We start from the raw sequence: 25,385 nt of genomic DNA on the forward strand, positions 1-25,385 counted from the left end.
GTGGAGCCTGCTTGAGATTCTCTCTCTCTCTCTCTCTCTCTCTCTCCCCCTCCCCCATGCACGTGCATATGCACACACACTCTCTCTCAAAGTAAATACATTAAAAAAAAGATTTGACCATGTTTTAAAAAAATACCAAGCTGTTCTTTCTCCAGGTTATGCCTATTGCTTTAGCAAGTATGTATCATTAAAATGACTTTTTGTGAGGCTCCTGGGTGGCTCAGTTGGTTAGGCGTCTGACTTCAGGTCAGGTCATGATCTCGCACTTCATGAGTTCAAGCCCCGCATCGGGCTCTGTGCTGACAGCTCGGAGCCTTGGAGCCTGCTTCGGATTCCCTGTCTCCCTCTCTCTCTGCTCCTCCCTCGCTCATGCTCTGTCTCTCTCAAAAATAAACATTTTAAAAAATGACTTTTTGTATAAAAGTTTACAAAATCTATCACTAGGCAGCAGCGACCAGATAGAATATGTTGGACTAGATAGAAATGTTACCTAATGGGAATTAAAAATTTGGAAAAAAAAATATGTTGGAGTAAGAGGGGGGTGATGGGAGATGGGGAGATATTTCAGTGAGTAATAAGAGTTTATTGGGACAGAATTTTGTTCTTGGTAGAACTAAAGGGTTTTTTCCTTCTTTTCCTTGGAGCGGAGAGAGGTCATTACTGTTTTATCAAATAGGGAAATTCGCTGGCCTCAGCTGAGGAGCTTCCCCCTCCCCCTGCGGGTCTCCAGGACACTGATTATTGTTCCCCACAGTTCACAGCGGGCCTTGGGTGGATGTGCGACTTCATGGTCCCGGGCTCCGCCCGTGAGACTTTCATAGCTTCTTCCCTCCTCTCCAAGTGTGCCACGGTGACTACGTTCCATCAAGGGATTCTGTCGCTGAAGAGCTCCATGGCCACCCTTGGAATGCACACGCCGTGCTGGTTCCTGAAGATTTTTTCCAACCAACCGACAGTATCTCCGCTGTATGCTTGTTTTAGAGAAACCGAACCATTTGGGAATAGCGATCAACACCCATCACAAACGCCAGCAGCTCGGCTTGCAGGGGCCAATGACCCAAACTTCTCGGTTTACAGCATGTCTTGTAGCAAAGGCGAAGGGGAGAGAAGGGTCATTCTTGCCCCCCGGTTCCTGCTCTGAGAAAGGGAAGAGCGTGAAGTGTCCGTCTGAAACGGGGCTTCAAAAGTGACTCCGGTGTTTCGTTCGTTCCAGCTGTCCGCGTTCCCATCGCCCCCAAACACGCAGCCGAGTAGCTGTACGGACTTCACGGTGGTCAGCAGACCGGATGTTATCATCCTCCCTCTTTCCCCTCCTACTATGGTTACTTCGTGGCTCGGTGCAAATCTCTGAATTAGCAAAGGACTTTAATAAACGTGTCCTTTTCAGCTTCTGAAGTGCTTTGGTCGGGTGTGAGAGGCGAGGGTGCTCCCAAGAATTCAGGAAGCTTACTTGCAGGCCTCTGGGCAGCACGGGCACCCCTTCCTCCCACCCCGCTGCTCCTGTGCCCCGTGTGTGCCAGCCAGAGGCCAGGGGCACGGCAGCCCCGCCTCGTGTTTCCGAAGACTCCAGAGGTAGAGACGCCGGCCTCTGATGAAATCCAGAAGCGGCCACGTGTGAACACAGGTTTCCTAAAATTGAAATCATGCAAGGGGTCCGCAGCAATAAAACACGCGTTGGCCGACTGTTATTCAACATGATTGAAGGCTTAATGCGCTGAGCTTTGTCCCTTCCCTCCCCCACCCTCTGTGAAAGAATAAGGTTTCTCTTTGTCATCTAAAGGCTAGACTTCTAGGAAAGCTAAAATTCTGTATTTCTAGGCTGCTATGTGCCCCCAATCCCTAAGTTACACATTACGTTTGTATACATGATTTGTCACTAACATTTATTTGTCGGTGGCCTAGGTAATTTTTACTAAACTGACTCATGAGGAAATAATAAGGTGGGGGTTATTTTCTAAAGAACATTTACTGAACCCTTCACATGTGCCAGGTGCCGATACACCGATAAAAATATAAATGTCTCATAAAAATACCAAGTGATTTTTTTTAAGTAAATGAAAACTTATCCCAAAGTAGAACAATAGAGGACTGAAAAGTTAACAGGCAGAGGCAAGCCCTCCCCCCCCCCCTTTCCTGGGCACAGGCGCCCACGCACGAGGCTCTCTGGGACAGGCGGGGTTTCCCGCGGGGAGCGGCCATCCCCACGTCGCCGATTTTCAAGAGCCAACATTTCCCGCTCCCCCTCCACGTGCACTGCGGGTCCACCGCCCCACCGAGGACCTGGGGCCAGAGCGCTTCGGTTGGGGAAACTGCCGGAAACCAGGTCGGAGAGAACATAAAGTTCTGCCGGCCAGCAACACATTTTGCTGCCTTTCACGTTTCGATAGCAAAGCGAGTCACGTGAGGTGGGAAGCGTTATTCCTTTCCCAGAGGGGTTATTTTTTAAGTTTTTATTTGCAAATGATTCTGACTTCACAGGAAATTGCAGAATTACTACAGAGAGGTCTTGTGTGTCCTTTCCCCAGTTCTCCGCAGTGGTAACATCTTACATAAGCGTAGGACCACAGCCAGGGAATGGGCATCCGTACCGCCCACACACCTGACTCAGAGCTCACCAGTGGTACGCGTGCGTGTGCACGTGTGTTCTCCGTGACACCGTCTGCGGAGTTTTGTGTCACCGCTGCACAGTCAAGATGCAGACCAGTTCCATGAAGGTCTCCCTTTTATGGCCACACCCACCCCCTACCCCCATCGTAACCTCTGCCGACCACCAATCTGCTCTCCATTCAAGAATGTTGTTATATAAATGGAAACACAGGAGGTAACCTCTGGGGACTGACTTTCTTCACTCAGCACAAGGCCCTTGAAATCCATCCAAGTTGCAGGCATCAGCAAATCATTCCTTTGGGTAGCCGAAGAGGCATGTTCTGTGATGCGGATGCGTGATGAACAGTGTCTGCAGCACAACAGAGGCCAGCAGACTTCTCACCTCCTTTTTGCTGTAGTGTTTGGTTTGCTGATGGCACTTTCTCAGGCAGCTCGGAGCAGCTGACGTGGCTTTAGCTGAGGGTGCGGGGGAGGGGGGGGTGCTGAGCGTGCGGCACCCGGGCTGCGCTCCTGTCATCCCTCCATAAATAGGGACAAGAAGGAAAAATCCAGAAGGCTCTAGTTCCGAGGATTATGAAATACTACTACTTCCAAGAATTATCACCTCCTTTCACGGAGGTAAGTGGTATCTCCTTCAGGGGCAGATCAGATGACGGTCCCCTTCACAAGTCCTGTGATGCCCCAGGAAAGCTGCCGAGAAGAATCAGCAGCCCATTGGGTAGAGCCAGAATGGGCCTGTTAAGGGGGCAGATGGCCTGAGGCAGAGGCCTGGGTCCTAATCCAGGCCCTGGCCAAGCCACTAAGCTGTCTGTACTTTGGCTTTAACCTGTACTTAGGTGAGGAGAGCGGATTTTAGACAGGTTCTAAGATTTCTTCCCAGGACAAATCCACAGACTCAAGTTGGCAAAGGCATCCCGAGCCCTGGCAACAAGGAAGTCACGATGAGATGCTGTATTCTTTATTTTGGAAATCAGGCCAGAGCCAGCCCCATTCTAGGGGACAGGAGGAGGTTATAGCTTTTCAATCTACCAAGGAAATAGTGAGAGAGAAACGTCACATAGGATCCTTTACTGTTATGTTACTATCTACACTGAGATTTCACGGTCTAGTCCAGAATCATAATTCACATAACAGCGAAACTCATTTCCCAAGGTCCGGGTGTGTTTTGGAATAAATTTGCACATCTTCACGCCAAGAAGTTTCGCTGCCTCTTCTTCCATGACGGCACCTGAAGGGAACAGACCCAGTGAACTTGAAGCCTGAAACACCAACCACTGTGCCACCACGAGTGGTGAGGGGTTCTAGACTAGAATACGCGAGGTAATGAGATGATCATATCACTCAATAAATATGGGGGAAGGTCAATTCTTTATATCCTTTTTCACTTTCTTCAACAAATTTGCAAATTACCTACTTTTTTCCTTTTTAATTAACTTTTTTTGCTTTAAGTTTTTTAAGTTTCTTTTGAGACAGAGTGTGTGCATGCACCAGTGGGGGAGGGGCAGAGAGAGATGGAGAGAGAGAATCCCAGTCTCCACGCTCAGCTCGGCACGGAGCCTGACTCCGGGCTCGATCCCACGACCATGAGATCATGACCTGAGCCGAGTTGGTCGCTTAACCGACGGAGCCACCCAGGCGCCCCTCCTTTTTAATTTAAAGAATAGTTTTCTTACCTCTACAACACTGAGACACTTAGAAATTTAGAAATAAAGGCACATTCCACAAAGTAACATAAGGAGAGTAAAAATAATTACTAGGAACTAGTGTTTTCCAACTTTGAGTCAAGAACCCCGCTCTCATTCACATCTAATCTTGCAAACTCATCGGAACTCATTCACACCAGCTTCTGGCTGACTGGTCCCCACGTCCCACCCACGGCCTGGCCCACGGCCACCGCTGTGGACACAGCCCCTGGGTGTCTCTGAGCACCTCTCCCGAGACACCCCACTGCAGAAAGTGCTTCTGCAGCTCACACAGGCAGGAGACCCAGGGTTCGCCCCAGATTCTCCCCTTCCCTCCACATCCGAGCATAGCAGGCTCTTGTGCCTTCACCTCACTCCACCCCCGCCGGCCTTTTTACTGCCACACCTTGTCCACGCCTGTCTCAGCTGGACACGCCCTCATAGGGCCTGCTCCCACCTGTGCCCTAAATCCTTTCCAGCAGAGTGAAAGTGCACTTCTTGCGGCAAACTGGGTCCCATCAGTTGGGGGCCGACAGCTTTCAATGAGAGTCCCAACAATGGCAGCTGTCACCTGTCAGGGACCCTCTCGCCCCCTCCCCCCACTCCAGCTGTGCTACCTGCTCACGTGATGGGGCAGGGCTCCCCGCATCCCTCTAAGAACCAGGGGGCCACAGGCCCTGGGGGCCACCCCTCGAGGTCTCCCCTGGAGTGCTACTCCTCCAAGAACCCCTGCCTGCCCGGCCTGAAGGACACCCCTCCTGGTTCTCAGTGCCTGCCGGGCCCTTCTGATTCTTTCACTGCATTCTCAGAATTGGTCATCACCTCTCCCATCTGTTCGGTTACGTTTTTTAGCCTATCTTCTAAAACTAAAAGGTAGGCTCCACGAAGCCGGGCCCCCGCCTGGCAGCTGGCACAAAGGGCTAGCAAACAACCGTTGAACTGATAACCCTTAGGTAAATATTACTTGTGACAACCAGAGTCACCTTCTTGACAATTCCCCAGCTTCAGGGACAAGAGAACCCCTGCAGCTCTGCTCGGCCCAGCCTGAGGGGCCCTGGACGCCAGCCGCCCCAAGGAGACAGACCATGAGGTAACGTTCTAGTTCTCCGCCAACGCTCCGCATGTCCACCTTAAGAAAGAACGCCACTCTCCCCAGTAAGAAAACTCTTCTGCTGGTGAGATCAATTTAATCTACTGTCTAGCTCTGTAACCTTGGGCAATTCAGCTTAACGTTATCAATTCCACATTTCTCTCATCACATGTAAGGCTGGATCAAACACTGCTACTATTCCTGATGAGGGTGAGTAAAAATAACACTCAGAGCACACTCACCATGTGCCAGACCACACCCTGTATCATGTCACTTAATTCCAATAACGCTGAAAGGAGGGTAGTGTTACCAGTCCCGGTTTACAGATAAGGAAACCTGGCACAGAGAGACTGGTTATGTAACTTGCTTGAGGTCACATAGTGAGTGGTGGATTCAGGATTTGAGTTCTAAGATCGCTTCCAACTCCTGGAACCTAAGACTGGAATATCTCCTGGTCAACATTCGTGAGTCGTGCAATCCGGCACCTACCTGTACACAGCAGAATCTTGCCCTGAGTCAGATACTTGATGGTTTCTGACGTTTTCCTGAGACATTCCTCGGAGAGATAGGGGGGATCTGCTATTACGATGTCAAAACTGTGTGCAGCAATTTTTTCAGGTAAATCCAATGGATTATTGTAATCATAGAAGATAAACTCCTCTCCGTATATAGCAAATCTTTTGTCATATTCAAAGATGTATATAGAAAAGTCTTCTCTGTGTAGCTCTCTCAGTTTCTGGTAAACACTGGGGGCGCTCACACAGGCTATTCTAGAAAACAAAAGGAACAAATTCATGGAAGATCTTTAATGGAGAGCTACTGGAATTAAATAACAACTGCTTCACTAAAAAAAATAGGTCCTGTGTTCAGCTCTTCAAAGGGAATCACAGTGCAAGCTAATGTAAAGGCAGTAAATTTCAAGAGAAAACTATACTGTTTCGCTTTTAAGGAATACGGTGTTTAAAAATCCTGCAACTCATAAGGTATGAAAGGATAAATAAATGTGCTTTTCTAGTAAAAAATGTAAAACATTAGGAACACATTAGCAAGAAAGTTAGAAAGCCCAAGGCTTAAATTTGCTTATTATTTTCATGTTGGTCCTCATTTCAACATTTATTTCAAATACTTTTAGTCTCAAATTAATTCTTTTGAAGTTACTTTTTTAAAAAATTTTATTTTTTTTAAGTATTTATTTTTGAGAGAGAGAGAGAGAGAGAGTGAGCAGGGCAAGTGCAGAGAGAGAGGGGGACAGAGGATCCAAAGCAGGTTCCACACTGACAGCACAGAGCCCGATGTGGGGCTCAAACTCATGAACTGCGAGATCATGACCTGAGCCGAAGTCAGATGTTCAACCAACTGAGCCGCCCAGGAGCCCCTGATGTTACTTTGTAATATTCATAATCTAGGAAGAAAAATCCCAAATATGTCTCAATAGCTCCAGTTTTCTGCAAAGATACCTTAAAATTCAATCGCAGTACGGACAAGCTACTTTAAAACTAGCAGATGCATCTCTGAACAGAAATCATGTTCCACGGACCAGGTGGGTCCCCGTGCCCGGCTAAAAAGGCTTCTCAGCCCCAGGGCACTGAAGCGTGTGATACACTCTGGCGATGATACACACGCTTCTATGGGAAACACGCGTGTCCCAGCCCAGGGACACAAGGGCCAGCGGGGCCCCCAGTCCAGGCTGCTGCCAGAGCTCTGGTGAGGAGATAGGCAGAGGACGTGGGACGATGTCCTCACTGTGCTCAAAGATAACAGGCCGCGACCCAGGCAAATATCTTCTGAGAAAGAGGGTGAACTACAGATAGTTTCAGACAAACAAAGTCCGAGAGTCTGTCACCACAGACCTGCACGCAATTCCAAAGCACGTACTTGGGGCAAAAGGAAAGTGGTCTGAGGTGCAACAGGGACTGAGAGCGGGATGGCAATGACCTTGGGGGAGGCAGTGACCTTTATCATGCAGCAGCAGGTCACCTTCCGCAGGGGATGCGACCGGAGCCCTGGAGTCTCTCTTTACGATGGGGAGTATGATGGAGTAATATGTGTAATATGTGTAAATACTGTCATTAAGAAGAACCCAATAAGCATCTCTATATAATGTTAAAAGAAAAAGAGCAGCAAAAACAAAAAAAAACCAAAAAACTTAGGCCTTCCAGTTTAAGATGCAGACATCGCACATTCATTTACATTTGCTCCCTCATGAAAACCTACTAAATAAAACATGAGTAAAATTCTTTTGTTTTGTTGTTTAAGCATAAACCGCCAAGAGCAAAGAGAATTCAAGAGGAGACCAAAACAAACAAACAAAAACCAAAAACCCCACAAAAACCAACCAGCCAGCAAGACAAAAACCCCTTAAGAGAGGCAGAAAAGCAGGGCTCCTGGGTGACTCGGTAGGTTAAGTGTCAGACTTCGGCTGTCGTCATGATCTCGTGGCTCCTGAGTTCGAGCCCTGCGCTGTGCTCTGGGCTGCCACTGCCGAGTCTGTCGGATTCTCTCTCTCTGCCCCTCCCCTGCTCGCTCTCCCTCTCAAAATAAAGAAATAAACTTAAAAAAAAAAAAAAAAGCAGAAAAGCAAAGGGATAGCTGGTATTCGGCACAGTGGACCCAAAAAAGCCAAATCCCAAACTAGGTGTCGTAGGTAAGCTGAGAAGCAACCTGGTTTACGTCCGAGGGCCCTCAGAGGCTCCGGAAGCTGCAGGACCAGGTCACTCAAGAAGTGGGGGTGAAGGTGGGGCCAGAAATAGGAGGGTTCATTGAAAGGTCTCTTTAAGAAGCTCGTTCCCGGGATTCTCTTCCCTACCCCAAGTCTCTGGGTGTCTGCCCCTCTGCGACTGTGACAGAAAACTTTCCCCGAACTGAAGGACCTGAGTTAAAAGAATGAAAGTTTCTCCAAGCAGTGCAGATGAGAGCACCACAGCAAGACCCAATGAATCCTGGGATTAAGAGAAAACCCTAAGCTTGTAGTGGGCAGGGATGGGAAAACACAGGTTTTCCTGTAAGAAATCAGAATGGCGTTGGTTTCTCAACAGCACCTACGGGAACCTGGAGGCAATGAAGCAATGCCCTCAAAACCTGGAAGAGATACCCAACAAAACTATCACAACCAAGGGGAAGGACAGAATAAAAGTATTTGTAGACACGAAAGGTTTAACCACTTCCCTCCCATGTACCTTTTCTGTGGAAGCTATTGAAGGATGTACCAACCAAAGTAAGGCCGTAAACTAAGAACTAGGGTACAGGAAACAGGAACCCAGAACAAGAGAGAGGCAAAAGGCTCTGACACATGACGGTGAAGGGAACACCAAGGTAAGTAAGACCTGTAGCAAAGCCAGAAATCAACGAGTCCAGATAAGAGCAGCTTGCAAAGCCTTGGGAGTAACTTCCTTCACAGAGTTGGAACACATCTGAATTTACTGATAGGAGATTCGTGGAGCGTCTTAAAGTTAATTTATGATACGGACACAGAAATACATACAAAATAGAATTATTTTCTTCAGAAAAATGAAAAATTTTACAGAAAAGGAAAAGAATAAGGTTCAACTGTGAAGAACATTATGCTGGCATAATATAAACCCTGTTCTAACCAAGATGAGGATAAATCTATTAGGAGTGTGAACAAAAAGCATGCCTGCTTGTGGCAGTTGTGGAGTACGAGAGAGAGCTAAATCCTCACGCTCCATAGTAAGAAGTCAAGACATGTGGGGAGGAAGCTTAGAAATTTCCCTGGGCTTGCACCAATGCGTTAACAAGGCATAGAGAATTACAAAGCCGTAGGATGTTCACACCCAAATTTGGGTAAACAAGATTAGGTGAATAAGGATAGAGAAGAGGGGCTAAGGCCCCCAGGATAAAGTGAGGGGGGGCAAAGGCCCCCAGAACAGAGAGGGGGGCAAAGGCCCCCAATACCAAGGTATACGAGGTAAGCAAGATTAGGTATTCAGGGCGGAAGCGCCCCCCAATTTAGTACTACAGCAGAAAGCTGCTTTCACAGGAAGGAAGGACCAAGTTAGGTAAACAGGTAAAGAGGGCTCTAGACTGCTAGGCTGCAGGCTGCAGGTGAGGAGCTGATTCACAAAAGAAAGGTGCCTTGTTAACCCTGAGGTTACCTGCTCTACCGGTCTCAGCCCCTAGGCTAGCTAAAATAAAGAGAGGTGGGGCCTCATGTCCGCTGTAAACAACCTTCCGCTGGCCGGCCCCCAGGATTTTGTTTTCTATTAACCCAAACCCCTAAACCCGAATATCTTCAAGACCCCCTTTCCCTCGCGTCCATGAGTTAATGTTCACAGATTCATTGTCTCTGTGCACGTCCACCACCATGTTGGTAAGCCTTCTGATCCTAATAAAAACGGAGCGAGGACCCTTATTCAGGGCTCTTGTCCTTTCCCGGACAATAGTCATCTCTCGCTTTTAATCCTGCATCCGCTCTCTTGCTGGACAAGAGAGTACTTTAGACTTAGAGTCTACGACAAAGAAATAACGTCTACAAGCAACGGGTCAAGAAGTGCCAATATAAACATGTATTTAGAAATATGGTTGTAAATGCCAAAAGCGTCCCTGAAAGGGAGCAGGAAAGGGGAGGGGAGTGCACAAGGGGCAAATGAGCAGCATGGATATGGTTTCTGAACAAGCCTGGTAGGACCATTTGACGTTAAATTATATGCGTGTGAAAATTTTGATAAAAACTGAAGTGACAAAAAAGAAAACCTTTATTTTTAAAACTTCAGAAGTCAAACATTAAGATTTTTTTTCTTTTAGGGGTACCGGGGTGGCTCAGTTGGGTAAGTGACCGACTGCAGCTCAGGTCATGATCTTACAGTTGGTGAGTTCGAGCCCCATGTCATCGGGCTCTGCGAGCTGACAGCGCGGAGCCTGATTTGGATCCTCTGTCTCCCTCTCTCTTCCTGCCCCTCCCCAGCTCGCGTGAGCGCATGCTCTCGCTCTCTCTCTCAAAAATAAATAAACATTAAAAAAACAAATTTTTTTCTTTTTAAAAGGAAAACAAACTTTAGGAATAGAAAGGTAAGAAACAGATTAGAAAATGTTAAAATAAAGAAGAGGTAGGACATCTTACAATGAACGGATTTCTGTATTCCTGTTTAGGAACTGAGTTTTCAGCCCTGGAGCAGTTCTCAATTTATCCTGTCCTGCAAACCATGGACTACAGCTACGGTTCCCACTTCTTATAAACCACTGCTCATTTAGGAAGGACGTATTCAGTGCCAATTTAGATAAGAAGACAAAAGAGAAACAAAATCTGGACCTTACCTGCCACATTCTCCCGCGGCTGCAATGGCTTCCTCGGCAAGTCGCAAAGCGGTCTCCTGGCTGTACCAAAACTGGCTCAACTGCTGTAACAGAGCAATGACTTGAAATCAGTTGAGAACTGCCATACGTTCCGTCCTTTTCATTTACGTCTACCACTCCAATGTGCATACATTTCAAGTGTTCTTTTCTTTTTAAAACTAACTATTCTTTGGAATTATTTTAAAGTAACAGAAGGCCCTAATTACTGGAATCTAGGCATTGAGCACCAGCGGCTGCTGACACCACAGAAGGAGACAACGGTCAACGTTTCTGCTGGTGGAAGAACATACTCCCGCCTTTGTGTGACTCTTGCCCCCAAAAACTGAACCTGAGTCTGATTAAGCCTCTAGGATCAACTACCCGCTAGCAGAACCACAAATAGAGGATGGAAGAACGTGTGAAATAACACCACAGGGATGAGAGGAGCGAAACTCAGTCCGTGGTCCTTTTCCACCGCCTCCTCTCTTTACCTTATGAGGACTTCCCGAGTTACCGGTCTTTTCCCTTAGGGGTAAGCTGTCATCTTGCTCCTTCTCTTCATGCTGGCTACCGATTTTCTTTCAACTTTTTAGTGATCCTTAATCATCCACTCACGTTTCTAAATTAAATTTTAAAGGGGAAAAGTGGATTCTCCTGCAATGGAATAGTCCCATTTCTCCAGCAGGCCTCCCTCTGGAATGGCCGTGCCAGGAGCCAGTGGTGGGAGGAGGCAAGTGTGTGCGGCCAGTGTCCGCTGATGGCTCTTAAATCCAGCTTTAAAAACATTTCCAAAACATATGATCATTTCAACAAGTGCAAAAAAAAAAACATTTAACAAAGTTCAACACCACTTCATGATTAAAAAAAAAAACCTCTTAGAAAAGCAGGAATAGTAAGGAACTTCTTTAAACTGATACAAGGCATCGAGAAAAAACCAACAGCCTTACAAAAATGAAAGATCTATTTTTTCCCCATAAGATAAGAAAGAAGGCAAGAATGTCTGCTTTCAATATTCTCATTCAACATTCTACTGCAAGATCCAGCCATTGCATTAATGCAAGAGAGGAAATAAGCGAGTGACAGTCAAAAAAGAAGTAAAACTGCTAACATTTGCACATTGTGTGACTGTTTACCTAGAAAACACCAAGGCAGATAAATGTTTCTGAAGACAGAATGTACATATTCATTTGGATATATGTGAATATGAATTCACGTCTAAACATTCTCAGCTGCAGGAAAATGCCAAGCCCCGGCCCTCTTTGCTTAGGAAGCTGGAGGAAAGCCCTAGCACACATGTGTACATGGTGTGGGGGTGGGGGGTGGTGGTGTTCTACTTCACTTGATCTGGGTAGAGTTTTCGACAGTTGGCTACCCTTCTCCCTCACTCCAGTCTTGTCAGGGCACAGTTGTATGTTTTGGCTCTCCTCATACCCTTCTAAAAAATAAAAATCTTCCTTTTAATCAATGTGTTGCATAAACATGGCTTTCAAAGTCAAATGCACTACTAGGCTTACAAAGAAAAACAACAGTCCCTGCCCCACGTCTCCCCACCAGTGAGTTCTACTCCTCAGAAGCACCTTTGAACTCTTCCTTTGATCATCTGTCTCCATATTTCCAAATATTATGCTTTAAATGCTCTTTTTAAAAGTTTATTTTTTGAGTGATCTCTACGCCCAATGTGGGGCATGAACTCACGACCCCAAGACTGAGAGTTGCACACTTTCCCAACTGAGCCAGCGAGGCACCCCTAAATGCTATCTCTTGATTTTTCCACTTTATACAATGTATTATATTATGACAGATGAGGATTTTGCTCTGTCATGCACACCCTTCTCTGTCCCTCATGCTCCCCATATGGTTGTAACCTGTTTCTGGTTAAAATCATTGCCAGTGTTCATTGTGGGGCCAAATGACACATTTCCTTCTAGGATGGAACCTTTTATTCTTCCTAGACTTAATAAATGTATCATTTGCTTGTTTCTCTGAGCCGACCTCTAAATCTTCCAACATACTCTGGCAGCTTCAGAGAAGCAGTGTCCCGGAGGCCAATACCATGAGATTTGCTGTATCTAAAATGTTTTTATTTTATCCTTCACATTTGAGTAAGCTGAAATCTGGGCTGAACAAAATTCTACTCCCAATACCGAAGACACTGCCCCACTTTTTTCTAGTTTCTAACAAAGCTACTGAGAAGTGTGGTGTGACTCATCCTGAGACTTTGTAGGTGACCTGCTTTTCCTCTGGAAGGTTCTAAGATCTTGTCGCCTGCATACAGAATTTTCAGAGTCCTGTAACCATGCGTCTTCGTGAGAATCTTCAGGTCTGGGAAGTTTTCTAATGTTCCCCTTTGAAGATTTCCTCTCCCCTTTATTTTCTGTTCTAGTTTTCTAGAATTCCATCCAATTAGTTAAATACTGAGCCTCCTGGATTCATCCTCTAGTTGTACAAAATGTTTTCTTTCCAGCACTTGCATCATTCTCTCTTTCTCTTTTTGCTTCCTAGGAGATTTCCTCAGTTTTACACACAAAACAAAACAAAACAAAAGAAAGTATCAAAATTATAAAAATACTTAATTCTAAGTAGTGGGATTAGGAATAACTTATTTTTGTGTTAGTGTTTTTACATTTTTCTACAACAACCATGGATTGCTTTTAGAATCAGGAAAAAAAAGCATATAATACTTAAAACATTAAGCAGAGGGAGAGGGAGAAAGAATAATGCGGTCCTTCAGGTTTCTGATACTCACCACCTACAAAAGCATCAAGCTACAAGGTAAAAGCATGTAAAGAAGGGGAATTGTTAGAAAGAGGCTTTTGTGTAGGTGGAAAATTTAGTGTAAATGTAAAGAAACATTTTTATCGAGTCAGTTTCAAACAGATGGTAAATAGGAGAATTTAATACAACTTAAGAGATCCAAACTCGATACAAAATGTAAAAGGATGTTTAAAAAAAAAAAAAAAAAAGGAGTGTGAGAGATTCCTTCTAGGTGGGAAGTGATGGACAGAGACAAACCCACTACTGAGGGACAGGCACAGACAAAAAGCCCAAGCTTTATGTATCTCCTTCAAATGGTCTCCTTCAAAAGCTTACACTTCTAGGTTCTAGCTTAGGTTAGTTTCCCTCCACTCATTTAATTAATTCCCATTTTTAATTCCCATTTTTATTTATACCATAAAAATATAATTTAAATACATACTATGCACCAGAACCTATTAATATCTTTTTCAGAACTCCCTTTCATCTTTTTTCATTGCACATTTAAATGAGTTTCATTGCACGTTTAAATTAGTTACCCCATTTACCGCAGTATTATATGTTACCCCCTCCACAAGGATAATGGGCACCAGAAAAACCAACCGCAAGTGTCTGTGCACAGAAGGAAGCACAAGTTTGTGTTGGTCACAAGTGACATGTTGTCCCCCTGTCTGAAAAGTCCCCTTGTCTGACCACCAACCAGCCTGACCGTCAGAACCAGGAAAATTCGCATTTAAACAGTCTTAAATGGGGGCGCCTGGGTGGCTCAGTCAGTTGAGCGTCCGACTTCGGCTCAGGTCACGATCTCACGGTCCGGGAGTTCGAGCCCCGCGTCAGGCTCTGGGCTGATGGCTCAGAGCCTGGAGCCTGCTTCCGATTCTGTGTCTCCCTCTCTCTCTGCCCCTCCCCCGTTCATGCTCTGTCTCTCTCTCTGTCAAAAATAAACATTAAAAAAAATTTAAACAGTCTTCAATGTTTGGGGACTGCTTTCTGTCTTAGCAGCGCACACAGGACATCAGCTCCTGAGGGGCAGGTGAGGCAGACGTGGGTGTGAGGCGGGACGCAGACAAACACCAGACCGGATGGACAGGTGCAGAATCGGCAAGCAGCTCACCCACATTTCCTGAGACATGTGGAATGCACTTACCCAGTTCTCTTCTATTATTCCAATATTATATTTATCATCCCCGCCTGGGTCGCTTTGTTGCTTCTGCTCAGAATAAAATTCCTGGAGGGCTGCTAAGGCGTGGGAAGACAGCCGGGGGACATCATCATCCTCAGAGTCACTCATTTCACGAATCGTCTGTAACCTGCAAATAAATGAACAAAGATGTTGTGCGGGTATTTTTTTTCCCTTCCCATCAAACAGCGATTTAGAGGGACACCTGGGTGGTTCAGTCATTGAAGACTCTGACTCTTGATTTTGGCTCAGGTCATGATCTTACGGTTTGTGGGCCCGGAGCCCTGCATCGTCAGGCTCCGTGAGCCTCTGTGAGCTGACAGTGCAGAGCTTGCTTGGGGTTCTCCGTCTCTCCCTCTGTCTGCCTCTCCCCCATTTGCACACGACATTCTCTCTCTCTCTCTCAAAATAAATAAATAAACTTACAAAAATAGCAATTTAGAAATTTTTTTATCTCACAGCAAGGATCCAAACTGGAAGTGAGGTTTTTGTTTGTTTTTCATGAATTAAAAAAAATTTTTTTTTTTTTTAATTTTAGAGAGAGAGCAAGCAGGGGAGGGCCAGAGAGAGACAGAGAGAGAAATCCCAAGCAGGCTCCCACATTCGGCGTGGAGCCTGACGTGGGGCTCAGACCCACATCTAAAAACTGTGAGATCATGACCTGACCTGAAATCAAGACTCGGATGCCCAACCAACCGAGCCATCCAAGTGCCCCTGGGAGTGGGTTTTATAAGGGAAACTCATATTTTAAATTTCTGAGATCAAATATCCACAGAGGTCTCCTACTAAACCACAGCTTAACAAATACAGGCTTTTCCTTTACATGTATCATTTTTACAAATGAGATTCTCCCATTTTTAAGACTCCTTGCAGAATGAATTTTTTTACCATAAATATCTAAAGACATATTTGGTTTTTTTCAGGCACTGCAATGGCCATGTGCAGACATTCACTGTGGACTCTCTGAATCAGAGATCTTTCCACCCACGAGTGCCACTGTTCAGGTGATCTAAGGCTCAGGGGTGTTATTGACAGGGTAACTGAAATTAGTATGGAAAGAAGTATGGAAATTTAAAGGAATGACAAAGAGAAAGGGAAGAAGTAAAACACAGGGAGGGAGAAAAGGAAGATGTCTTGCAGGAACGGATGGCCAGGCCAGTCACTTCTTGTGGTACCACTGGAGTTAGCCAGACTGCTAGGTTAAGCCACAAGCTTGGTCTGGACAGCAAATTCTGCCCAAGGACTCCTGACCTCTCCAAGTTCAGGGGGTTCCCCAAACCACCCTCACATTCACTAATTTGCAAAAAAGACTCAGCACTCACTGAAAGCAATTATACTCACCGTTGCATTTATTACAGGGAAGGATACAAATTAGAGCCAGCCAAAGGAAGAGGTGCGTAGGGCAGGGTCCAGGAGAGTTCCAAACAGGAAACTCCCGTGGCCCTCAGGAAGCATCCCCCTCCCAGCAGGGATGTGGGACAAGACGCACACAGTCCTGCCAGCCAAGGAAGCTCTGCAGGCTTTGATTAAGGCTTTGTCATGCTGGCCTGAGTGACCGAACTACTGCCCGCCCGCCGGCTGAAGTCAGCCTCCAGCCCCCCAACCAGGATGGCTGGATGTGACCTGAGGGACCTCCATGAATAACAAAGACCTTCCTATCACTTGGGAAAGTTTAAGTGTTTAAAGGTTACATCCCAAGAGCCATGACAAAGGCCAAACTTCCCTTTGAGGTCATATTGCTTACTACACAGGTCAATACATTTTTTTTAGTTTATTTATTGAGAGAGAGAGAGAGAGAGCGAGCGAGCGAGCAGGGGAAAGGCAGAAAGAGAGGGAGACAGAGAGAATGCCAAGCAGGCTCTGTGCTGTTAGCACAGAACCCAACGTGGGGCTCAAACTCATCAACCATGAGACCATGACCTGCGATCAAGAGTATGACGTTTAGGGGCGCCTGGGTGGCGCAGTCGGTTAAGCGTCCGACTTCAGCCAGGTCACGATCTCGCGGTCCGTGAGTTCGAGCCCCGCGTCGGGCTCTGGGCTGATGGCTCAGAGCCTGGAGCCTGTTTCCGATTCTGTGTCTCCCTCTCTCTCTGCCCCTCCCCCGTTCATGCTCTGTCTCTCTCTGTCCCAAAAATAAATAAAACGTTGAAAAAAAAAATTAAAAAAAAAGAGTATGACGTTTAACTGACGGAGCCACCCAGGCGCCCCTGCCAAACACATTTTTAAGTCAAAAGTTATCTAAGAGCGTAACAACAACACCCCATTTGCTTTGTGTCACATTTTACATCAAAGTCTACACTTTTCAGCAAAGATTGCTGAAGAAAATTCGTCACGTTGCTCCCTTCCTCCTCCAAGACCTCCGGGGGTGTAGCTGATGGACAGTCTTGGCCTTCCGCCTGCGCCACCTACCGAGGGAAGCTGGTAAAACACCACTTGAACCTGGCGAATCCTGATGCTTAGGAAGAGAGTTTAAAAGATGCTGAGCAGCCATTTCAAATGAGAAATAACTGCTTGATGCTTTTTTTCTCCTTTTCAAAACCAAAGAGCCAGCCATTCCTAAAAACAACCAAAAAACCAAAACCAAGACCAAAAAACCCTGTATATACCAACTACTGACAGTGTATTTTCATGTGCTAATAGTCTGTTGATTCCCTCTTTCCTTTCCTCATCAAAGACTTACCTGTAAAAGTTAACTAATAAAATATCTGGTCACACAAATTAAGCTAGAAATATAAATAAGCGTTCTATGAACAAGCAGTTTCCCCTCTAGGAAGAGAAGGAGCAAAACACAAGGTATATACACTATGATAGATTTATAAAGTTCAAAAGCAAGTAAAATTAAACTACTCATTTAAGGAACATATAGGCTTACATTCAAAGATAGGCTAATTTTGTTACTAAAACCTTCCTACGTAGAAGGCTCCAGGCTGAGAAGAGTCACTGATGAGTTCTATCAAACATATAAAGAAATGTTGGTAATTTTATCACCCAGAAGACAGAGGAGAAAGGGATCCTTCCCAACTTGTTTAATGAAGCCAGATTAAATCTAACATGAACACGTGTCAGTATATAACTGGGCTCAACTCCCCATCAGATTTTGAGGGTGATCAGATATCAAAGGGGGTTGGGGGCATTGGTGGTAGTGGTGGTGGTGGGTTTCTGGGTAAACTGATTTAGCAAGGTTCTTGCTAAAACTAGATTTTACAAAGTACACAGATGGGCCTAGAAGGTTCAGGAGCCTGACTCAAGGTTGGTCAAACAATCTTAGCTACAGGAAACTATGGCCTGCAGGCCAAATCAAGCCTGTGCCTTGTTTTTGCCAACAAATGTATTGGAAAACAGCCACACCCTTCTGTTTACATATTGCTTACAGTTGTTGTCCTTTTAAAGTTTGAAGTCACAAACCACGAGATCACAACCAGAGCCGAGGTCAGATGCTTAACCTACTGAGCCACCCAGGTGCCCCTTGCCTACAGTTGTTTTTAATGATAAGCCTAAAATATTTATTATCTGGTCCTTTACAGAAAGTTTGCTGACTCCTGGTTTAACAGTATAAAAGAGAAAAGCCACTTGATCATTTGCATGGATACTACAAAAGAATCTGACAAAATTCAACATCCATTCATGTTAAAAACTCTGAGCAAACTAGCTATAATAGGGAACCTCAATCTGAAAATGGGCACCGAAAAAAAACATACGCCTCATACTTTCTTAGTGGTGAAACACTGAATGCTTTCTACGCTCAGGAACAAGGGAAGGATGTTCACTGTCACCACATGTATTTAACATTATCCTGGCCTTTCCAGTTAGTGCAAGAAGGCAAAAACAAACAAACAAAAAACAAAACAAACAGAAAGACAAAAAACAAGCAAGCATAAAGACTGCAAAGGAAGAAATGTCCCTATTTATAGATATGATTATTCACAGAGAAAATCCTAAGGAAATAATGGTCTCATCCATGTGACCAGATCAACATCAGTGGGGATAATTCATGTCAATGGCATGTACCCTTGATATGTAGTGATGAAAACAGCGCTTCATTTCCATGGTCTTCCCCTCAAAAAACATAATCCCAGTGTAAGCATGACCAAAACTCAGACACACCACAATTAAGAGACGTTCTACAAAATATCTGACCAGTATTTGCCAAAACTGTTCGGTCATCAAAAACAAGACGAAAATGAGTAACTGTCACTGCCAAGAGGAGCCTAAGGAAATACGATGACTATCGGTAAGACAGTATGAGGTCCTAGGACAGAAAAGGAGTATTGCATAAAAACCAAGGACGTCTGAATAAAGTATGGACTTTGGTTAACAACAGTGTAGCAATATTGTTCATTAATTGTGACTAATGTACCATACTAACAGAAGATGTTAATAATAGGGGAAACAGAGTATAGGTATATAGGAACAACACGCTATCTTCATAATTTTTCTGTGAATCTAAAACTATTCTAAAATAAAGTTTATTAAAAAATTTGTTTTAATGTTTATTTTTAAGAGAGAGAGGGGGATTGGGAGGGGTAGAGAGAGAGAGAGAGAGAGAGGGAGACAGAGAATCCAAAGCAGGCTCCAGGCTCTGAGCTGTCAGTCAGCACAGGCTTGAACTCATGAACCATGAGATCATGACCTGAGCCAAAGTCAGACACTTAACCAACTGAGCCACCCAGGCGCCTCTATAAAGTTTATTTTTAGAAAATTTTAAGGAAGCATAACCAACTTCACCAACAAAAACTACTAGAATGAGTTTATTGAAGTTTCAGAGTACAAGGTCAATACAGAAAAATAAATTACATTTCTGTATTCTAGCAGCAAATAAATAGAAATTAAACTTAAAAGCAATTTTCCATTAAATAGCATAAAAATGCTTTGAATATATTTAACATAAAGGCGGTAAGATCTTGAAGCACTTGGGTGGCTCAGTTGGTTATGTGTCTGCCTCTTAAGTTTGCTCCCTCTCTCTTGCAAAAATGAACATTAAAAAAAGGGGTGGGGGTAGGGGCACCTGGGTGACTCAGTCAGTTAAGTGCAGGACTTTGACTCAGATCATGATCTCGAAGTTCAGAGTTCAAGCCCTGCATCGGTCTCTGTGCTGACAGCTCAGAGCCTGGAGCCTGCTTCGGATTCTGTGTCTCCCTCTTTCTCTCTCTCTCTGCCCCTCCCCCACTCGCTCTGTCTCTCTCTCTCTCTCTCTCTCTCTCTCAAAAATAAACATTAAAAAAAAAAAAGATTTTAAGATCTCAATACTGAAAATTCCAAAGCATTGCTGAGAGAAATTAGAAAAGACCTAAATAAAAGGAAAGGTATACCATGCTCATGAACTAGATGAACCAGTATTATTAAGGTATCAATTGTTCCCAAATTGATCAACAGATTCAATATATCCTAAACAGAGTGTGTGTGCGTGTGTTTACTTAAAATAGAAACTGATGTGCTGCTTCTAAAATTTATTTATTTAAAAAAATTTTTTTATGTTTTTATTTTATTTTTGAGAGAGAGGCAGACAGACAGAGCATGAGCTGGGGGAGGGGCAGAGAGAGAGAGGGAGACACAGAATCTGAAGCAGGCTCCAGGCTCTGAGCTATTGGCACAGAGCCTGACACGGGGCTCAAACTCATGGACGGTGAGATTGTGACCTGAGCTGAAGTCGGACGCTTAACTGACCGTGCCACCCAGGTGCCCCTCTAAAATTTATTTAAACATTCATTCATTAAAGAATATTAAGATTGCTTCCACTTTTTGGTTACTATAAATAAAGTAGTATGAACATCTATGTACAGTTTTACCTTTGTTTTCTGACTAAAGCTTTGTTTATACATACATCAAACAAATCATGGCACTAAACCACTTATCAATATTTTGATTAGCTTCTATATCCCCAGTGTGAGAAACAAATGGCCAAAATCAGAGTAGACAGATAAAACAAGTAAAACAAGTAAAAAAGAATGGCAATGCTGAGGAGAATGTAAGGACATTGGTACTCTAATTCAGGTAATAATTTAAATTGGTATAATCTCCTTTTGAAAAGAATCAGATAGTCTGGATATAAGAATATTCCTACTTGGGGGGGGGGGGAGGCACCTGGTGGCTCAGTCGGTTAAGCGTCTGACTTTGGCTCAGATCATGATCTCACCATTCGTGAGTTCGAGCCCCGCATCGGGCTCTGTGCTGACAGCTCAGAGCCTGGGGCCTGCTTCGGATTCTGTGTCTCCCTCTCTCTCTCTGACCCTCCCCCACTTGTGCATGCACACATGTGCTTTCACTCAAAAGTAAATAAACATTAAAAAAAATTAATTGAAAAAAGACTATTCCTACTTTCTGACCCAATTCTAATTTCTAAACTTTATATTTTGAAATATTTATAGATTCACAGGAAGTTATAAAACTAACAGAGGTCCAAGTATCCTTGACCTATTTTTTTTTTCTCATTCTAACAACTCTAAAAGCAGGACATAACTTTAAAATAACGGTGTAGAAGTTTATTGTGGGCATGTTTTCTTAAAGTGGTGGTATTCTTATAGTCCACGGCATCTCGGACTCGATGAAATGGGATCACTGTACCAACCGCAGGCGGCAATGCAGTGAGCCATCCGTGCAGCACTTCCATCATTTTACAGCCTCAGAATAAAGTCACAAAGAGGTGAGGCTGTTCTGGGGGTTGGCACTGTCTGAGTGGTATCCGCGGGGAGGAATGGTGAAGAAGAGCGTGCTACTAGGGGATTCTGGGGGACTGTCTCCACACCTATACAACTGTACTGGCCCAATCTGTCTGATGTGTTTCAACGTTTGAAAGAGTATTTTTTAAATGTTCATTTATTTTGACACACAGAGAAAGCGTGAGCAGGAAGGGGCAGGCAGAGAGAGAGAGAGAGAGAGAGAGAGAGAGAATCCCAAGCAGGCTCCAGGAAGGGGCAGGCAGAGAGAGAGAGAGAGAGAGAGAGAGAGAGAGAGAGAGAGAGAGAGAGAGAGAATCCCAAGCAGGCTCCAAGCTCAGTGCAGAGCCTGACATGGTGCTCAATCTCATGACTGTGAGATCATGACCCAAGCTGAAATCAAGAGTTGGATGCTCAACTTACTGAGACACCCAGGTGCCTTGATGTAGCTATTTTAGAACTCTAAAATCTCCTCAAAGGCTTGCAGTTTCGTCCAAAAGACACAACTTCCAGTTAATTTGAGTTAATCTTGGCACATAGCTCAGCAGTGGCTACCCATCCCCCACTGCTTATTCCTGTGTCAGGTAGCTGTGCACATGATTCTACTTTGTGTTCGGTCTTAATATACAGAGCTGAGAGAGGATATGCTATCAAGTGTTTAATATTATTCACAGTTCCCCTAGAAATGAGAGGCACAGTGCCCCATGAAGGGCCACACGAAACCTGTCATATGTGGGGAGAAGGAAGCAGACAGAGACCTGGAACTCTGTCTTTACTGCTAAGATGACTGGGAAGGAACTGGGTGGGGATGTCCCCTATTGGGCGCAAAGTAAAAACACACATTCTACAGTTTGCGGTTGGGAGCTTCGTGATATGACTTTGATGTGCCCATGAGAGCTGGTTTGCAGCAAAGGGGTAAGCAACGTTGGCCACTAGTTTGGCCCTGTAATTAACTGACACCAAATAAACAAATACAAAACCGAAGAACACACAATTTCAAAAGTTCCCGGAGCAGTTGGTACGCAACCTGTGGGAGCCAAGGTATGCAGTAAGGGCTCTGTCCTGCAAATACTGGGGATCTGTGTTCTGATCACTAACTGCTGCTTCTGATCGTGGAGGCGGGGACACAGAATCAGGCAGCCATTACCACAAGGCTCCCACTGTTGTCATTACTTCCACCTCCAGCTGAAGCAACTTTCAGGGGATTTAAAGGGCCAACACTTCTTTCCTTGCTTTATTTTTCTCTTTTTCTCCTTTTGGGAGCCAGACATTTAAGGACTAGATCATTACACAAAGCAACTGCGTATACAGGGGAATTTAGAAGGTCACTGTACCTGCCCAGGAAGAGGTGGAGGCTCAGAAAAGAACTGAGATAAGTTTACACCTCAGGCTGACACTCAGTACAGACAGCCCTACAACAATCAAAAAACAAAAATAATAAACAAAACAACAAAAACAGCAAATCCTTGCGAAGGGGGAGAATCTGATTTCCAGAGTTCCCACATTATTAGATTCAAATATCCAGTTTTCAACCAAAAAATTACAAGGCATACAAAGAAAATGGAAAATATGGCCCATTCACAGGAAAACAACAGAAACCACCCCTGAGAAAGATCAGATGGTAGACTTACTGTCTGAAAGATGCTAAAAGAATTAAATGAAGATATGGGGAAAACTAAGAAAATGATGTATGAACAAAATGGAAATACCAACAGAGATAGAAAACATAAAAAGGTATCAAAAGGGAATTCCAGAGCTGGGAGTTACAATTACTGAAATGAAAAATTCACTAGAGGAATTCAAAAGCAGATTACAGTGGGCAGAAAATCAGCAAACTTGAAGATAATTGGAATTACTGAGTTTGCTGAAAAGACAGAATGAACAGAACCTAAGGCCATTGTATCAAGTGGACCAAAATACACATTGTGGGAGTCTCAGAAAGAGAAGAGAAAGGGACAGAGCAATTCTTTAAAGAAATAATGGCTGAAAACTTCCCAAATTAGGTGAGAGATAGAACTATAAACACGTAAGAAGTATAATGAACTCTAGTATGATAAACTCAAAACACCCACACCAATACACATTATAATCACTATTAAAAGCCAAAGACAGAACCTTGAAAGCACCAAGAGAGGTGACTTGTCACATATTGTCACATAAAAGGGCTCACCACTAAGATCATCAGTAGATTTTTCATCAAATTCTGGAGGCTAGATAGCAGTAGACTGATACACTCAAAATGCTGAACAGAAAAAAAAAAATCAACCAGCAACCCTATATCTGATGAAAATGTCCTTCAAACATGAGGAAGAAATTAAGACATTCACAGATAAAGAAAAGCTGGAAGTTTGTTACCACTAGACCTGCCTTGCAAAAATTGGTAAAGCGAGTCCGGCAGGTCGGAATAAAAGCACACTAGGCATGCCTGGGTGATTCAGTCAGTTAAGCATCTGACCCTTGATTTTGGCTCAGGTCATGATCTCAGTTCATAAGTTTGAGCCAAGTACTAGGCTCTGCACTGTCAGTGTGGAGCCTGTTTGGGATTCTCTCTCTCTCCCTCTCTCTCTGCCTCTCCCCCACTTGCACTCTTCCTTTCTCAAAATAACAGACTTAAAAAAAAAAAAAAAGAAAGAAATGAAAGGACACTAGACAGTGTAGAGTCATATGTAGAAAAAAAAGATCTCAGGATCTCAGGAAAGGTAAATGTGGGCAATTATAAATGCTAGTATTACTGTAACTTCAATTTATAACTCTACTTTTTGTTCTCCAGATTTAAGAGACTGATTGATACCCAAATGTCTATCAACAGACGAATGGATATACAAAGGAATATCATTCAGACTCCAAAAGGAAGAAAATTCTGATACATGGCTACAACATGGATGAACGTCGAGAACATTATGCTAAGTGAAAAAAGTCAGTAACAAAAAGACAAATACTCTATGACTCCACTGATATGAGGTACCCAGGGTCATCACATTCACAAAGACAGAAAGTAGAATGGCAGTTGCCAGGGGCTAAGGGGTGGGAAGAATAGGAAGTTGTTTAACGTGTATATAGTTTTAGTTTTACAAGATGAAAAGTGTTCTGGAGATGGACGGTGGCAATGGTTGTGCAACAGTGTGAATGTATTAACACTACTGAACTGTACACTTAAAAATGGTTAAGATGGTAAATTTGATGTTACGTGTATATTACCACAATAAAAATATTGGGGGAAAATGTCATTAGAGTGGATATCAACGGACTGTTAAGGTAATTAGATTGTTGTCATGGCTCTGTTGTCTGGTTTCCCTGAAGAAATCATATTTAAGCTAGGATCTAAAGAATAAGTTCTCCCTTCGGCAAAGAAAGGAGAAAGAGCATTCAAGGTAGAAGAAACAGCATCTGCATCAAGTGGTTGGTAAGAGAACTGATGCCTTACACAGTTTGAAGTAAATTAGGCGTAATTTCAAAAGAATGGCCTACTAATTCAGCAATAAAACAATGTCTGCAATGTACTGTTAATTTGAATTTTGTTTTATAGTTTTGTTTATACTGAATTTGAGAATGTGTTAAATTCTGTAGTTGTGGAAGAATCAAAAGCAGGATGAATTATTTACCTCTGAGGTTTTAATTTAGAATAAAAATAACTTAAATCAACAATGAGGTGTCTGCAAAAGTCCCCCTGAGGAATGGTATGAAGGCTTTAAATTAGTAATTTTAGTTTACTGCGAAAAGCACAAAGAATAAATTTTTAGGAAAGCATACCAGGAGCTCTCAGGCTGGAGAATTTCCAGGTGGAAATTCCAAAGATTGGTGTGTGTGTGCATGCCTAACTGAGAAAGACTAAGAAAACATAGCAAACTGATCTGCAACCTACTAAAAGGTCTCATTTTGGTTTGGTATTTCAGGATTAAGAGTTCCTTTCATTCAGGAAAAGAATTGGGCAACTATTAAAATCCAACGTCTCCTGGCAGAGTTGAAGTGTACAACCAGTTTCTGATCAAAGCTGTACCATGATACTGACTAGAAGAGGTAAATGAAAAAGAAAAGTATGTACGTGTTAATGTATGTATGTACAGATATATGTGTGTACATCCATATAGGCACATGTACATATGTATATGCTTGTCACAGACAGGAATATT

General features: G+C 43.9%; 1 protein-coding gene across 4 annotated transcripts in view; it reads right to left on the bottom strand.

Moving 5' to 3' along the window:
* Nucleotides 1-25,385, bottom strand: part of EEF1AKMT1 (EEF1A lysine methyltransferase 1) — a 31,829-nt gene that overhangs the window by 3,669 nt on the left and 2,775 nt on the right. For 2 of the 4 annotated variants that reach the window (XM_030307633.1, XM_030307609.1), the window contains exons 2-5: nucleotides 14,570-14,732; nucleotides 10,651-10,733; nucleotides 5,869-6,149; nucleotides 1,948-3,835 (exon numbers count right to left, since the gene is read on the bottom strand). In XM_030307633.1, coding sequence (XP_030163493.1) covers nucleotides 3,693-3,835; nucleotides 5,869-6,149; nucleotides 10,651-10,733; nucleotides 14,570-14,713 — 651 coding nt within the window. In that variant the 5' untranslated portion in view covers nucleotides 14,714-14,732 and the 3' untranslated portion in view covers nucleotides 1,948-3,692. Of the gene's footprint in view, nucleotides 1-1,947; nucleotides 3,836-5,868; nucleotides 6,150-10,650; nucleotides 10,734-14,569; nucleotides 14,733-22,589; nucleotides 22,668-25,385 lie in introns of those variants that run through there. The other 2 variants (XM_030307618.1, XM_030307624.1) reach the window with 2 other exon arrangements.

This window comes from Lynx canadensis, chromosome A1, assembly GCF_007474595.2.
Source record: "Lynx canadensis isolate LIC74 chromosome A1, mLynCan4.pri.v2, whole genome shotgun sequence".
Lineage (NCBI taxonomy): Eukaryota > Metazoa > Chordata > Mammalia > Carnivora > Felidae > Lynx > Lynx canadensis.